Consider the following 17,699-nt stretch of genomic DNA (forward strand, 5'->3'; position numbering starts at 1 on the left):
AGTATAAAACTAAGCGTGGGTTCGTGTTTTTTTACGCGACTTTGAGTTTGAACGGAAGGATATGCACCCTCAGTTATTATTTTGACAAATTTAACTTTCATTGGTACGTATCTTCATGATAATTACTAAGCTAATCGCATAAAAAATGTCTAGAAAGGCAATGGTGGGGAAGAAACGTGGACTGGCAAAAAGGGAAGACAATAATTGGTGCACGAGTTTGGTAAATAGGAGACAATAAAATTATGCAACTGCTTACACCTAATCTTTTACAAAAGAAATCTTAGTTCAAACAGCTGCCAGAATGTACCAAAACATATCATTTTATACACCTCATTACTCTGTCCAATTAAGGTCCCCACCCAAATTGCTATCATTATCATTCTACGTGCAATAATCAAAACGATAGCTAACTACAACTTACAGCTCTTCTGTGTCTTAGCCCACTGGATCATATAGTGTAGTAGGGTGTCTTGCTTTTCCCTCGCCGAAGGTCTACTAGAAACAACCTCCCTACATTCACGGTATACGTACTCACTACCCATCCAGAACTCACTTGTGGGAATATACCGTGTTTGTTGTTGGTGGTGCTGGTGGAGTGCTTTTCTCCACTTAAACACCAAGCTTTTGACTGCGTTAAGGTTCGAACTAGTGACACACACCTAATCCACCAATAACATGCGCCTCCACAACATATCATGTGTTGCACTTTTACCACTAGGCCAAAGCCCCGAGGCCATTCAAGCAAATAATTAAAGATGGCCATTTGGAGAAACCGTGTTACAAACACTATGATATAAAAGGAATGACCGAAAAAGAATAAAAAGTTCCTCAGTCCTTCAACCCTTTCTAAATGATGACTAGCACATAAGAGCATGGTCAGTTCAAATAATGGCCAAGAGGAAAGTTGAGGAGGATGGTTCTAACTTCAGAATTATAGCTGGAGTAGATCAAAGAATAAATAGCAAGATAACAGTAAAACACAACAAAAATGCAGTATGAAAGCACATTGAGCTTATTAAATTAACAATGTTTATTTGAATTTAGAATACTGTACACAAGTGAGACCAGAAATACACCTCACAGAACATTTACAAAGCAACAATGGAAGGAAGCTCTTGTTCCGCCTCATGGTCTCCGTCAGACCCCTCCAGGTTTGTCTGTAGTAGCACAACACGAAAAACGTTAAGGACTTGTTTCGTTTGAGGTATAAGATGAAATATGCATGGCATAAAATTTGGAATTCCTTATTCAGTGTTTGGTGTGTATTTTGAATCTTGCATAGTTAATCCTAATATAATTTAATACACCAATTGGTGTTTATTACATAATATAGCAGGGGACAACAGTACATGAATTAAGTAATATTACATGGATTAAACACAGAAGACAAAATTACCCCTTGTCTTTTCCTCAATCCATCATCAACACCCTCTACTAATCTCTCATTCTAATCCCTATATTACTAATCCCTATATTACAATCCCTGTATAATTGTTTGTTAAGCAAAGGACCCTTAATAGTATGATTTGACATTGTATTTAGAACAAATGTTTGGTTGGTGAATAGAAAATATTTTCAGAAAAGAAAAGCACTCCCATTAAAGATTAATAATAACATTAGCATATCAGAGAGCATTTCAATGAAAATTTTAAGTAATAAAGATTAATAATAATGTTTAAGTGTTAGCTGAAGTAACTAATATGAGGTTAAAGGTTTAATATAGTTGTTAGGAAAATTTATAACACCGACTTGGTGTTTGTCAATGAAACTTTTTGACTAACTGAAGAAAAGATAGTCGTAACTCCTAAGGAAAATGACATCTGCCGATAAGTGAGGGAAGTATTTTCTCCCTTTTGATGGAAAATATATTTCTTGGAACATGACTTCCTCCAGACGAAATGCCTGACTTCCTAATGGAAAACATTTTCCTGAAATGATTTCCATCATATCACATATATCCTAGATCAGGAGAGGTTAAACTAACCTCATAATCCTTTGGTCTATTCTGTGAAAAGTGGCGATCAAATGCACCCTTGCCATAAAGGATTTTAGCCCCACATCCTCGCCCCTCAGCTCCGACAGACTCCTCATCAACTACAACGGCATCTATTATGTCATCGCCTGTTCTGACATCAGGAATCTGCAAACATACAAATTAGAAATATTCTACTGGAAAAGAATGAAAAAATAGAAATAAAAGATAATTGTGGTATTGATCGAACAAGGCAACACACTACATCTTGTGAAGAATGTATCCCACCAGGATTTAAAAAAAAGGGCAACCCAGTGAACTAAGCTCCCGCTATACGCGGGGTCCGAGGAGGGGCCAGACCACAAGGGTCTATAGGGTCTATTATACGTAGCCTTACCCTGCATTTCTGCAAGAGGCTATTTCCACGACTCGAACCCGTGACCTCCAGGTCACATGGCAGCAACTTTACCAGTTACGCCAAGGCTGCCCTACGCGGCCTCCAGTTTATTTTAAATTTTGTTTTGATGGTTCCCTCAAGGTTTTGATTAATTGTTTTCTGTTAATTAAGTTTACAACTGTTTTCAGCTAAAGCTTTCATATATATATTCAGTGACAACCAAGTATTTGTCATCAACTCAGAGTACTCTGTAATATTCAAATGCACAGAGTTGAACCTGCATATTCTAAGTACAATTACAAAGATGTGCAGAATTTGAGATAAGACCTCATAGTTTTTTTAACACATTATGTTTAGTAGATTATCCCAGTCGGAGAGAAATACCACACAACGAATCGTCGAGTCCTTATTTTTTCAGTGTATCATAATGCCAAGTACTGTGGTTTACACAATTAGTAAATTCATTTCAAGATCAGCATACACCACCTAAAGGAACATTTCTTCCAAGCAGTCCTCACTATATGATGTATGTCAACCAAAGACAGAGATAGAGAGACGAATTACACACCTCATACATAGCATCCATCAGGAGGCTCTCCAATATGGATCGCAATCCACGAGCACCAGTATTTTTAGATATTGCTTTCTTAGCTATCAATCTTAACGCATCTTCAGTGAAATGCAGCTTTACCTGAGAAAGAAGTCTCCGAGTATGAGAAAAGTAAGTTCCTGGTAATAAAAGTAAAGGAAAACCAGAAAAGTTCCTTCCTGCTCCTTGCCCAAAGAAATAAAATGCGAGCAGGATCTGAAAGAGATAAAACAATGCAAATGCATCTTTATGCATATACAGAGAAGTTTCTTAGAGAGGCAAATACTCGCCCCATTCATTTGGAACATCTTTTTGTACTGCTTCCCTAGTGCATTTTTTGGCTCAGTTAGAACCTGCAAAGAATCAAAACAGTGAGAAGGGAACAAACAATCTAGATTTGGCATATAGTCTCATATTCTGAATGAAAATCCTAGAAGAGTAACCCAAAGGCATAAATAATGTCCAACCATGTCCACCTTATTCAAACAAACAAAGAAGAACGGCTTTCCATAAAATCATAATTATGTGCATAAAGCAGTTAGTACTATAGAACCAAAGTGACAGAAGACATTAGCATTACCTGCACAAGTTGATTCTCCGTTAAAGCTGACAGATTAACAAGGATGGGGAATCGTCCAACAAACTCAGGTATCAGACCATATGATATTAGATCACTACTTTCAACCTGCATAACAGGAGAATTATGTAATAGGATTAGTAAATACTTCAAAAAGTTACCCATCAGAAAAGAAGTAGATAAGCAAACTTGTTTGTCTTTTTTTGTTATTGTTGCAGCTAAATTGGCCATAAAATAATCCATTTATTTAAAAGATAAAACTTAAATATTTAGAAACTACATGAAAGTACTATAAGTCAGAACCTTTCCATATCAAAATGACAAAAGAAATATATTTAAAAATCTAAGTGAAAGATCACTTCTAATGGAACATGGAAAAAGAAGTCTGCCATGAAGCGTAAGGTCAACCATTTTGGGTAAGAGGAAGTAAATGAAACACAAGCACATACAACTCCCCATCTGCAAAATACAACAAGGAGAAAATCGAATCCCAGTAAAAGGGTGTTTGATATGCAGGAGAATAATGATAACTAATAGTAAAGACACAGTTTCACATCTTGGCACATTAATAAGTTACTATCTCAGTTCATGTTGTTGCAAATATTTGACTTCATCTGATGCATATGCAACTAAATTTATTGGGACGATAGGCGTCTTAGCATTTACATAGTCATCAGTTTTTTACTTCAGATAATATGGTGCTACATCTATGATAATGCAAAATACAACCACAATCAAGCTAAAAGTACTTAGTATATATGCTCTGGGCGGTCCGCCAAGCTGCAAGATTGAAGAACTTACTATCTCCAATAAAGATGATGTCACAGCAGCACTTGTAACACCACCAGTCCTCATGTTTGCGCGAACTGGTGCACCGAACCCTATAGAAGAATCTTGGCGCCTGAAAACATCAACAAGTATATCTTGCAGGAATAAGGTAGATGTCAGACTAAATGGAAAGAAAATAAGAACTACAATGGGCAAGTAGTAAGACCTCTCTGATATTGTTTTCTCCAAGTCAATGAAGGCACCACCGCATATAAAGAGAATATCTTTCGTATCAATCTGTAATGACATAAATAACAAGGCTAATACAATTTTTTGGCTCAAAGACACATCTGTAGAGCATCAAACCAACAATATAACCTAGCATGGCAGAAGAGGCTCAAATGGGCGTCCAACAAATAGGAAAAGCGTAAAGAGTAAACAAAATAAGTACAAAATTCCTTATCTTCTTTTTTACAAAACAAATGTCTTCTACCCACACCAGAAGGCTAAACAAAACAGTTAATATATCTCACTTATAAAGACAGTAAATGATACACAATTGCTCATCGATGGTAAAGTAATTCACACTAAAGAACTAAGAACAACAACAAAAAGTTAAAAAAGAAAAGAACTGTCTACTTACTGATTTTCTCTCTCTATTTTCTTGAGCTCTCAGGCACACTCCCCGAGGAGCCTGAGAACAAGGAATCTTGAGGATCCATAAACACCATGAGCATGCTCACTCAATTCCGACCAACCCTCTGAAAACAGTTCCGACAAACAGCCTCTCACGCGCCGCCACGCGCGGCACTTTCCGGCGAGCCAAACGCCACGCGCCGGCGCGTGAGCTCAATCCCGGCCACTTTTCAAAATTTTTGTTTTGGACAGCATGATCGTTGGGAAATTCCGAGCACACCCATACAACTTTTTCTGAATTTCGACAACTTTTAGTTTTTCCGGTGGCGGGGAATCTCTCTCTGTCCAGAATTCTGGTTTTTCTGTCCTTTTTTTCAAGCTCTATAGCTCACGGTGATAACGTCCAAACAACCCCTAAAATTCCATAACCTGAGCAGCTGTTTAGTACAATATGGGAGACAACAGGATATACTTCAACGCAGGATTCAAATCTTTTGACATCACCAGATGGAACTCCAACAAAGATACTTGGTTTGAATGGGTGGAGAGAAGCCGCAACATGATGAGAAGATCATCCATGGGTAGTAAGGCAATGGAATGGATATGCTTTGCACTTAAAGAAGCGTCGACTGATCAAAACAATCGAGTGATGAGATGGAAGTACAAGGAGCAAATGACAGAACATTTCTGTACTAGGAAATTTAACGCACATGGAAGATATATGAGTATTCTGTCACTGAAGAGAGAAGGGAGGTCAGTGATTATAATCCCAGAGTTAACTTTGAATTCTGGCTGGAAAGACATAGCAGCTAAGATAGAGAGATTCATATCCACCAAGTTGAATCCCATAGTACCACCCAGAAATACTGTGGAAAATTTCTCTTATGCCCAAGCAGTTAAGGAGAGTAAATGGCAATCCAATACTCTTCGAGAGGCAAGGGTCAGCACGAACAATGGCGATATCACTGTTTTGGAACCTACTGGAGGAGAGGACACAGGCCTACTAAAAAGTGCATTATCGGGTCTTTAGGGAAAGAAATCAATGAGAGACCCACTTTAGCAGATATAAGGCGATGGGCTAGTGCTTCATGGAACAAAGCATCCGGAGTAAACATATATGAAATGACAGGAAACATGTTTCTTTTTGAGTTTCCAAACAGATTCATGGCAGAGCAGATTGTGCAAGGAGAATGGAGATGGAAAAAATACAAGCTTCATCTGGATTGGTGGAATCATACAGCTGGTTGCATTCCAAACTCACAAATTGAGGAAACATGCTGGATTAGAGCCATGGGGATTCCTTTACATCTATGGTCACAAAAGATCTTCAAAGAAATAGGAGATCTCTGTGGGGGTTGGTTAGCTACAGAAGAAGAAACTGATCTCAAAAACCATCTTAAGTGGGCGAGAATCAAAATTGTTGGTGATGGCAGAAAGACTCCCAATGAGGTGGGGATTGAAAAAAGATGGTACCAAATTCTTCATCCCAATCTGGGCTGAAAGAAACACACGGTATGAGCTAAACACTGGTAAAGGAAAAGCAAGTGGACAATTTACACAAGGTTCAACTTCGATGAATCAAAGCAGTAAAGTGTCAAAAGTCAAGCTGAGATCCTATGGCCCCGATATGGCTGCACAAGTCATTTTTAATGACCTCTCGTGTGAGATCTCTGATGATACTGGGCTGAAGCCTTATATCGAGGAAATGGGAGGCCATTCTCAATCGGGGGCAAAAGAGTCACCTCCAGGGGATCAAACCTTTAATGTGAATCGTGAAAGTATGCAAAAGGAAACAATTACCAGTTGCAGTCAGCCAGAAGGTGGAGTAGATTTAGCAAGATTGGAACAGAAGGAAGGGGAACAAAGCATAAACTCAAAGATGGGGAATGATCACGTGGGAAGTACTTTGGAACATCTAAAGCAATTTAGCCCTATTCAAGAGTGGGAAATTGAGGAGGTGAATCCTTTAGCAGTTCAGCAACACAATCCATTATTGGATAAAGACATGGATGCAACAATATGGGTCCATCAAAATATGATCAAATTGGGGAAAATGTTTGGAGTAGATTTCCAAGGACATGAAGAAGAAGCACTGGAATTGTTAATGCAAATTGACAGCTGCAGACAGGTTAGAAGGGTGGAGACAGAGTTGGAGGTGAAGAAACAAAGATTCAAAGGATCACTGGAATTAAAAGGTTTGACTTCTTTCGATGTCAAATTCAAGAGTGACGGGAAAAGGAGTAGGGGAAGAGATCTATCAATTATTTCTATATGAGGATCAAAGTAATTTCCTGGAATGTAAGGGGTCTAAATGATAAGAAGAAAAGGGAGATAATAAAAAGTCAAGTGCAGAATTGGAGGGCAGACATTATTTGCATGCAAGAAACAAAAGTCGAGGGGGATATCGAGGAAATAGTCAGGCAAATATGGGGTGGTAGATGGGTTAGGTATGCAAGTTTAGAAGCTAGCGGCACGAGAGGGGGGATTTTGATGTTATGGGATTGCAGAGTATGGAAAGGGGAGGTGTTACAGACTGGTGCATACACTTTGACGTGCAAGTTTGACGCTCTTCTACAGAATTTTCAATGTCACATAACAGGAGTGTATGCTCCAAATTGTAGAATAGAAAGGAAAAAAGTATGGAATGAAATTGGTGCAGTGAGGGGATTGATGGAAGGTCCTTGGGCGGTTTGTGGCGATTTTAACGTTACAAGGTACCCTTCTGAAAAACGGGAATGCTCAAGGAGGTCCAGAGCGATGGTGGAGTTTTCGGATTTTATAGAAGATATGGAGCTGATAGATCTTCGACTTGAAGGAGGAAACTATACTTGGTTCAAAGGGGACAAACTATCCAACAAAGGCTGATTTCGGACCATTCACCTGTGGCTCTAGACTGCGGTGCGTGGGAACAAGCTAAATCATACTTTAAGTTTGAAAATTGGTGGCTGAATGTGGAAGGTTTTGAGGACAGAATTAGAGAGTGGTGGGGATCTTTTGAATTCTCAGGAAGACCTGATTACATTTGAAGGAGGAAACTATACTTGGTTCAAAGGGGACAAACTATCCAACAAAGGCTGATTTCGGACCATTCACCTGTGGCTCTAGACTGCGGTGCGTGGGAACAAGCTAAATCATACTTTAAGTTTGAAAATTGGTGGCTGAATGTGGAAGGTTTTGAGGACAGAATTAGAGAGTGGTGGGGATCTTTTGAATTCTCAGGAAGACCTGATTACATTTTAGCTTGCAAGTTAAAAGCTCTCAAGGGCAAGCTAAAAGGTTGGAGCAGAAGTTACGAAGGCAATTTGGGACTGCAGAAATCAAAATTGCTAAGTCAACTAGCAGATTTTGAGACAACGCAACAACTAAGAGCGTTGACAGAGGAGGAATCAGTCAGGAAAGCAGCCACTCTAGTGGAGATTGAGGTGCAACTCAAGAATGAAGAATTTGCATGGAGACAAAAATCAAGAGCTTTGTGGCTCAAAGAAGGGGATAGGAATACAAAATTTTTCCATCGGACTGCAAATGCACGCAAGAGAAACAACAACATTGACCAAATAATGATTCGACATGAAGTAATTGAGGATCCAGAAAGAATAGAGAACGAGATTATTGATTTCTACAAGGAGCTATACACAGAACCTGAACAGTGGAGACCAACAGTCAATTTCGAAAATAGTCCAAGCATTTCTGAATCGGAAAGGGAGTCTTTACAAAGTAACTTTGAGGAACAAGAAGTGCTGAGCAGTTTGAAGATGTGTGCAAGTGACAAGGCTCCAGGTCCAGATGGATATACAATGGGTTTTTTCAGAAAGTGTTGGGACATTTTGAAGGAAGATATCATGGCGGCTTTTAACAACTTCCATTCACAGGAGATGTTCGAGAAAAGCTTCAATGCAACATATATAGCATTGATTCCAAAGAAGACAGGTGCGAAAGAATTGAGAGATTTCAGACCGATCAGTCTGATAGGGAGCTTCTACAAACTGCTCTCAAAAGTCTTAACTGAAAGACTTAAGAGGGTGGTTGGGAAACTTGTTGATGCTCAACAAATGGCGTTCATCAAAGGAAGACAAATAATTGATGCAGTCATGATTGCCAATGAAGCTGTGGATTCAAGAATAAAAAAGAAAGAACCTGGAATCTTATGCAAATTGGATATCGAGAAGGCCTATGATCATGTGAACTGGAGATTCCTACTAAGAATGTTAGAACAAATGGGTTTTGGGCAAAAATGGATTAGATGGATGAAATTTTGCATATCTACTGTGAAATTCTCCATTCTTATAAATGGAAGTCCTAAAGGTTATTTTCACTCACACAGAGGTCTCAGACAAGGTGATCCTTTATCTCCATTTCTATTCATCATAGCCATGGAAGGATTGAACAACATGATCAAAACGGCTAAAGTCAGTGGATGGGTTAAAGGCTTTGAGGTAAATAGGAGTGGGGCTAATAATCTAGAGATCACACATCTCCAATATGCTGATGATACTCTAGTCTTCTGTGATGCTGGAAAAGACCAACTTAGATTCTTAAGGATCATTTTGGTTTTATTTGAAGGAGTATCAGGTTTACACATTAACTGGAGAAAGAGCAATATTTTTTCCATTAATGAAGTTAATAACATGTGGCAACTGACTCAGATATTGGGAGGAGAAGTTGGGTCCCTACCAACTGTTTACCTTGGGATGCCTCTTGGTGCAAGATCCAAATCAAAAGAAATCTGGAATTCAGTCATAGAAAAATGTGAGAGGAAGTTGTCAAGATGGAAATCGCAGTACCTATCACTGGGGGGTAGGCTAGTTCTAATCAACTCAGTATTAGACTCTCTCCCTACTTACATGATGTCTTTGTTCCCAATTCCAGCAGCCATTTTACAGAGATTGGACAAACTCCGAAGAACATTCCTCTGGCAAGGCAATAAGGAGAAAAAGGTCTTCCATTTAGTCAAGTGGAAGACACTAACAATGGATAAAAAACAAGGTGGATTAGGGATAAGGAATTTGAAGAACCAAAGCAAGGCTCTTAGAATTAAATGGTTATGGAAGTACTCTAAAGAACCCCAATCTTTATGGGCCAAAGTGATCAAAGCAAAGTATGGTGAAGAAAACAACTGGGTGTCAAAAAAAGTCAGTACATCATATGGAGTAAGTGTGTGGAAATCCATCAGAGAACTTTGGCCAATAATGAAGAATCACTCCTCTATAAGAGTGAACAACGGAAGGAACACATCTTTTTGGAATGATAACTGGCTAGGAATGGGAAGCTTAAAGGAAAGATACCCAGATATGTTCGGTTTAGCACAAAACCAGCATAAGACAGTCGCTGATATGAGGAGTTGTCAAGGATGGGAAATAGCTCTAAGAAGACAGCTGAATGACTGGGAGATAACAAAATTAACTGATCTCTACAAAGAGCTGGAAGCATTCACAGGACTACAGGAAGGTTTGGATTCAATATGGTGGAAGAGGCACAACAAAGGGATTTACCGTGTGAAGGATGCATATAAGATTTTGAATCATGATAATCAACAGGTAGACACATGGCCTTGGAAACATATATGGAAAACAAAGATTCCATACAAGGTAGCCTGCTTCACTTGGCTACTAGCAAAGGAGGCGGTTTTAACCCAGGATAATCTCATAAAAAGGGGAATTTCTCTATGTTCAAGATGTTTTCTGTGTGGGGAAAATGCAGAAACTGTCAACCATATGTTTCTACACTGCAAGATTACAGACCAACTATGGAAAATCTTTATTAGTCTTAGGGGTATTTCTTGGTCAATGCCATACAGGATTAAAGATGTCATTTATAGCTGGGAGGAAGCTGGAGCTGAAGCAACGAGCAGAGATAGATGGAGGACCGTTCCGGCATGTATTTGGTGGACAGTCTGGAGGGAAAGGAATACTAGATGTTTTGAAGACAGAAGCAATTCACTGCAGAAGATCAAACTCAATTGTATTCTTCTATTTTGTTTTTGGTGCAAACAGATGTACACAGAAGATACATTAACAATCATAGACATACTAGGATCCTGCTAGGTCTCAAATTAGAATATCTATAAATTCTCTCTATGTAAATTTGGTTTTCAGTGCAACCTATGTACTGATTTTTATTATATATACAATAGTTACCAATTCAAAAAAAAGAACTAAGAACAACATTTTTACTTTCAGGACTTCCCAAATTTCTCTTGAAAATGAAAGAAACATCTTAATCCCAAAAAGAAGTGCTTTTATAACCATCTTACCTGAATATTATCCCCTCTAGGGTGCTTCCGAGCTCCCTTCTCCGGCACATTGACTATCTGCACCGGAAAGCTCATTATTGTTACGCTGGGTACCAAAAACTCAATATTTTTTCTTTTGGGATAAGTATAACAGAAAGCTCATTATAGTAACAAACAAATGATGCAACCATTCATTTTTCTAATCATAGAAAACTGAACTATAGATTGTAAATTGATCTGTTATAGTAAGTTCGCAGACTAAGATAGTCAGGCCATTATCACAGAAATTCTTTGTCACATCTAAAGGTCATTAGAAACCATACCATCCTTTTTCGAATGCTTTGGAGACACAATATTCAATCAATTCTGACAAGCATCATCAGAGTAGAGAAGAAAGAGGAAAGAATTGTTAGCACATGCAGACTGTAGCGAGAAACCAAAAGGCGATGAAACAGGTATCACGGCCACCAGCAATATAAATGTTAGTTCATAGTTGATGAGCCACATTCAGCCAGTCAGTGGGATCTAAAACCTAGTTCAGTAAGACAAAGCAGCCAACACTAAGCCTCCAACTCTCAAGTTAGTGATCCATCCATAACAGCCTGGTAATTTTCATATGCAGCTACATCTCATTTCAAAGCAAGTCACCCATACGAATCCTCAATTATCATGCTGTTCCTTTTAAGTTCATCTTATACCAACATTCACTCTCATATAAATATTTCTGGTCTTACAACTATTTTATAGAACTTACGTTTCACTTTTGTGGGTATCCTTCTATCACATAACACCCCGGTAGTCCTCTCCATTTCAACCATCTACTTTTATCCTATGTGTAACATCTCCGTCCATCATACCCCAGTGATTTTCGTATACAAAAGCTTTTTGTCTAGCTCTAATCTTAACAGACCAATAACAGTCAAAGTTGCTTCTGCATTTGCGACATCAACTAATACCCATATTTGATAAAAGTTGTGAGGATTGATTCACGATTAACAAGCAAAAACTAAGGTGAACACTTACTGTTCCTTCAAGCATCTTCAACAATGCCTGCTGGACGCCCTCTCCTGAGACATCCCTACTGATGTTGAGGCTTTCAGCCTGGAAATGTCAGTATAATAGGAATCAGCTAAATTGACACATGAAAAGTCGCCAGCGAAAGTTTAATCTGAAAAAGGAAAGTATAGTCTATGAGCTAACATCTACCTTTTTCGTGATCTTGTCAACTTCGTCAATATACACTATGCCTTGCTGAGCAGCTGCTACATTATAGTCAGCAACCTGAAATAAAATCAGACCAGAATAATCAAAGGATAACATATATCAAGGCTAGAAATCACTGGAAAGGATGCAAAACAATATTATGTTCCCACTAAAAAGCAAGAACATCTCACAGTAGTAACCAGTTTTCTTTCCTCCTCCATTCCTAAACCCTAAATTCGATATTGCAGTGATTGCTGGTGATGAGTTAATTAGACACACAAAACAGAAAATTACTATAAATACAGAAATGAAAAAGGTTGCAATTGGTACTATAGACTTCTAGCCACCAAATTGCTTGGAGAACAAAACATCCTATAGGCTATATCTACTCCTTTTACTAGGATTTTGTTACAAGTTTGAAAAAAGCTAGAACTTGATTTGTCAGCCCCCTCCAGTAAAATAGAAAATATAGTAGAACATTTTCAGCAAAATCACCAAATAAGCACTTTTCTGCATCACATTGGCTAGAATTAAAACCTATGCTTAAATTGGCAAGGATTAAAAGATAATATTTCTTCTTCTTTTTCCGTGTAAAATACTCTAAGAAATGAGATATGGGAATAAAATAATAAACTGAGATTAAAGACTGAAAAGGTATAGTACTTACAGTAAGGAGCTTATATAGAATGGATTCAACATCTTCCCCAACATATCCTGCCTGCAAACAAAAGTATTGTCATGAATGGGAACCAAAGCTCTGGGACTCCCATCAAGGTGCCAATTATTTCTAATAGTAACATCAAATGGTTTCTGCTATTCTACTTCTAGAAAAGACCATCAAGAATTAAGTTTTGGGAACATGGTAAGCAAGGATTTAAATAAACATACTCTGAAAATTAACTTAGCCACCAGGGAATTATCATTGTTTAAACTCAAGATAAACATAGATTAAAATGGGCATCTTGTATGTTCATGTTAGCCGAAATTAGGATATTCAAGTCTCATTCTATCTATTTGCAAAGGTATCAATCTCTTGGAATGAAAAAACAAGGTTTTCCCAATTATAATAATAATAATAATAATAATAATAATAATAATAATAATAATAATAATAATAATAATAATAATAATTATAATAATAATAATAATAATAATCTAGACTCGTGAAATTTCATAGTTGTTGAATAGTGAAATTCAGGTGTGACGGAGCAACTAACCTAATCGTCATGAGATTAGCTATTCTTTATTTCCATCTTCTTACAACTTCACTTTTCTAACATTTTCTTCTCATCTTATCAAGAAAGACTCTTTTCTCATCTTGCCTTCAGCTTCTAAGGAGAACTGTTTCAATGACTTTGTCCCATCAAAGCTTCTCACATGCACCAATCTACTACATGGCCTTAAATGACAACACCAGCACTTACAAACATTCTCATCTTCAATAGATGAGACAGGTCTTCTACATTTACAATGAATCAAACTGCAACAAGCTCAATTGCAGCCCTGAGCTAATCCAGATTTCCCACCCTCCACAACCTAAATCTGACCTCAAACAGACTATTCGGAGACGGTTCCTCAGGCTTATGGGGTCTCTAATGTTCAAACAACTTAACATAATGCGCAAAAACAACAATGCATGGAAGGGAACAAGATTTAGACAAAAATTGATCTCTTGCAAAGATTATTAAGCTGGGATAGATGTTTTCTATCTCTATCAAGGTGACAGGATAACAACATACCTGAGTTAGTGTAGTCGCATCTGCTATCACAAATGGAACGTTCACCAATCGAGCCAAGGTCTTGGCAAGTAAAGTCTTCCCTGTCCTTGATATGACACCAATATACACAAGTGAAAAAGTAATATTTTTAACAATTAAGGATCATAATTTTAGCAATGATAATGGCAATAGTAAAGCTCTATCAATTCATACCACCCCACCCCACCCCACCCCCACCCCGACCCCGGCCTAACACGAAAAAGAAGGGAATCCAAGATAAGTTGAGGGCTAAAAGGATAAAAAGAATAAAGGAGAATGACGCTTTTAAATTACATGATCATTAGTCTTAAAGCAAAATCATGTGGCCCTCTCATCATCACAGTTTTAGCCTTAATATACGAAGTTAAATCTGAAGTATCTATTTATCAGCGCACATGTTTGCTTTTTGACATTATGAAGCAGACAATGAGCATTAGCTTGAATCCCTCATACCACCACTACAAGTGAATAGCACTTCTCACTGTCTTTCAAAAAATTTCACAACTAATAAGAAAACGAAAGCAGGAGAAGGGGGAAAAAGATTTCTCTGCTGATGAATCTAAAGTTCCACTACGCAACAGGCAAATTAGTCTACAATGCGTTTTTACCACACTTTAGACTTCAAGAAGCACAATGGATCATTATAAAGATTACCTGAACCTGTCGGCCCCATTAAAAGGATGTTACTCTTGAATAGCACTTCTCACTGTCTTTCAAAAAATTTCACAACTAATAAGAAAACGAAAGCAGGAGAAGGGGGAAAAAGATTTCTCTGCTGATGAATCTAAAGTTCCACTACGCAACAGGCAAATTAGTCTACAATGCGTTTTTACCACACTTTAGACTTCAAGAAGCACAATGGATCATTATAAAGATTACCTGAACCTGTCGGCCCCATTAAAAGGATGTTACTCTTCTCAAGCTCCACGGATTCATTTTCTGCTCCATCTGCCTTTTCACTACTGTCATTTCCTGCGGGCCTATGTTATCACATTTAAACAATAGCATTAGAAGAGTAAAAAAAGTGGCAAATGCCTGCATCAGGCATTTCCATCTCTGACTTCCCACGGTCCAAATAACTTCATAGCGCATGTTACAACTCACACGTCAGAGGTAAAACATAAAGTACAGGGAAGGGGGTCGGTGAAAACAATGTGGAAATTATGCAGTGATCAAAACTAACCACTTATGTGAAGAGTCATTATATATTCTCTTGTAATGATTGTATACGGCTACAGACAGAACCTGCAATCACAAATTGAATTACAAAATGATGAAGGAAGTCACTCCAGCAGCTCAAGAATAGTGCTTTTTTGTTGTATTAGTATTGTAATCAACAAAGAAAGCATAAAAACCACAAGCTTAACTATCTTTTTATCTACACTCAAAGGGTACTCAGAATTATCAATTCCAAAAGAGAAAACTCGAAAAAGACTACCTTTTTAGCTCTCTCCTGTCCTATAACAAACTTATCAAGCCCTTTACACAGTTGCTTGGGTGTAGGAAAATGGGCACCCAAATTGGATCCACCCCAAGACCCATCTTTCGACCCGGAACCAAACCCACCTCCAGAACCCGGCCCGGGACCCCCTTCCCCTTCACCAGCCTGAACAAACTTGACACCTGGACGAACCACAATTCCCTCACCACCAGGTGGCTGCCAAATCTCAGGTGGGTCCCCCCCGTAGTTACTACTAGAAGACATGCTTATTTTCCCTTTGTTCTTATTACTCTTCCTATTTGAATAATTCTGTGAACTCTTGAATTCACCAAGAAATGAAACAGGCTTAAATAAAGAAGAATTATGAGGAGCAGACGAGTTTGAGAGCAAATTGTCCCATTTGCTGGTTCGGGTACATAAATGGAAATTGGGTAAACGACCCGTATGAAAATCATTGATGATGAAGTATCTGAAGTGGGTTATAGCCATAGAGGCTCTGTGTTTCGATCTAAATGCAGCTGCCATATGTGCTTAGTTTAAAAAAGTGAAAATTCAGTAGGAAATACTTTCTTTATATGTCTGAAGAAGAAGAAGAATAGAATTTCAAGATTGGAGCTTTGTGGGAGAAGAGAAGACTTTTGTGAGATTTGGGAGATGACCCATCAGACAAAGAAGATCCGAAATTGAGAAATTGTTTCGTGGGAATTTGAGATTGAGGTTTTTAGAGAAGTGAATGATGGAGGAAGGAGGATTTTGTAGAGGAGTACAGAAATATCCGAACAAGGAGTGAAAGCAGGCAAAGAAAATGAAAGTTTTAATTTGGTAGGAAGGACAATCTTTCCGGAATATCTATTTTTGGCGCATCCTGCATGATTCTATGCCAAGTAAGAAACGACGTCGTACCGATTCTCTAAGTTAGGTAGCTGACGGGTGGGCGTGGGGGTGGGGGTACAATGGTAAATGATTAAAATATATATATATATTACAGCCGATTTTAATAGGTGCAGGACATATATTTGCATATAGACTTCTCTTACATAGTCATAATAGTCATAGTAAATTGGTATAGTTTATTACTACAACGACAACAATAGAGGTGGGAGGGTGCGCAAATATTATCTCCTACCTTGAGAATATAGAAATGATATTTCTTATAAACAAATTGGTGTTAGCTTAATGTTGAATAAAAAAATTTCGCTTTGATAATTTCATGGAGTATTAAATTCATATCCTTTATTCAGATTTTACCTCTTTTACCAAATTTGTATATTAATGGTGCATTACAATTGCTTCATTTCATTCAATACTTGTAATCTTTTATCAACAGAAATATTAAGTAATTTTGTTAATCAAAGTGTAAAAAATGAGAAGAAATATTTTTACTTTTGTTAGAGTATAAATGGTTATATCTCATAATAGTTATCGTATATCAGCAAGTTATGACGTATACATCATCTATGTTGTTAGACCATGATAAAACACAAAATCTTTATGTGCAAGAGACTTTAACAGGAAAACTAGCACATTCTCATTATTCAATAAGTTTTCCTAGTTAAAATTTCATAACTTAGAGGCATTCAAGCTACCATTTTTGGGACCTGACACGAATTGATACCAAATGCTGGTAAAAAAGCATTCGAAATTAAAAATAATACTACGAAATTCTTGAAATCTTCACTTCCTTTTTTTTTTTTTTTGAGAGAGAGAGAAGGTAAACGGCTTATTTAAATTTTCACTTTTCTTTTCCCAACTTTGCTAACTCAAAAACTTGGTTAACTGAATTCCATTTTCTGAAAGGGAAAAATAGTTCAGCTTTGTCACGATTTGGGGTAAATGCATGTTGAGGGAAGTGGGAACCAAGAAGTGGTTAGTAAAGTTGTTAAAAGGTTGGTTAGAGAATCAAGAAGTAGTCAGATCATTCAGTAGAAATGGCGTGGGGTAACCACTTTTTTAATGTGGTATTTAATTTTTATATAGCTACTACTCTATTAAAATTAATACGAAAAGACAGTTTTATCCTTTCTTCATGAGTGCTGTGTAAAAATATTAAAGACATGATGTCCTAAAGTTTAACAACAGAAGGTACAAATACAATACACTTTGTCCTTAATATTTACATTGCACACATGA

General features: G+C 37.7%; 1 protein-coding gene across 2 annotated transcripts; it reads right to left on the reverse strand.

The window, feature by feature from the left end:
* Positions 1-1,015: 1,015 nt before the first annotated feature.
* LOC107763130 (CLP protease regulatory subunit CLPX1, mitochondrial-like) lies at positions 1,016-16,394 on the reverse strand. 2 transcript variants are annotated; one of them, XM_075255548.1, is made up of 15 exons: positions 15,567-16,394; positions 15,312-15,373; positions 15,008-15,108; positions 14,111-14,190; positions 13,039-13,089; positions 12,375-12,449; positions 12,192-12,269; positions 11,190-11,246; positions 4,530-4,600; positions 4,337-4,436; positions 3,539-3,643; positions 3,249-3,311; positions 2,938-3,060; positions 1,985-2,140; positions 1,016-1,157 (listed from the first exon to the last, which is right to left on the reverse strand). In XM_075255548.1, exons 1-15 carry the CDS (start codon positions 16,092-16,094, stop codon positions 1,089-1,091), a joined length of 1,719 nt encoding a protein of 572 aa, XP_075111649.1. In that variant the 5' UTR covers positions 16,095-16,394; the 3' UTR covers positions 1,016-1,088. The 2 variants fall into 2 exon arrangements, with proteins under 2 accessions (XP_075111649.1, XP_075111650.1); XM_075255549.1 differs by lacking the exons at positions 15,008-15,108; positions 15,312-15,373; positions 15,567-16,394 and adding an exon at positions 14,783-14,855.
* Positions 16,395-17,699: the final 1,305 nt, after the last annotated feature.

This window comes from Nicotiana tabacum, chromosome 6 (genome assembly GCF_000715075.1).
Source record: "Nicotiana tabacum cultivar K326 chromosome 6, ASM71507v2, whole genome shotgun sequence".
In the NCBI taxonomy this organism is placed as follows: Eukaryota; Viridiplantae; Streptophyta; class Magnoliopsida; order Solanales; family Solanaceae; genus Nicotiana; species Nicotiana tabacum.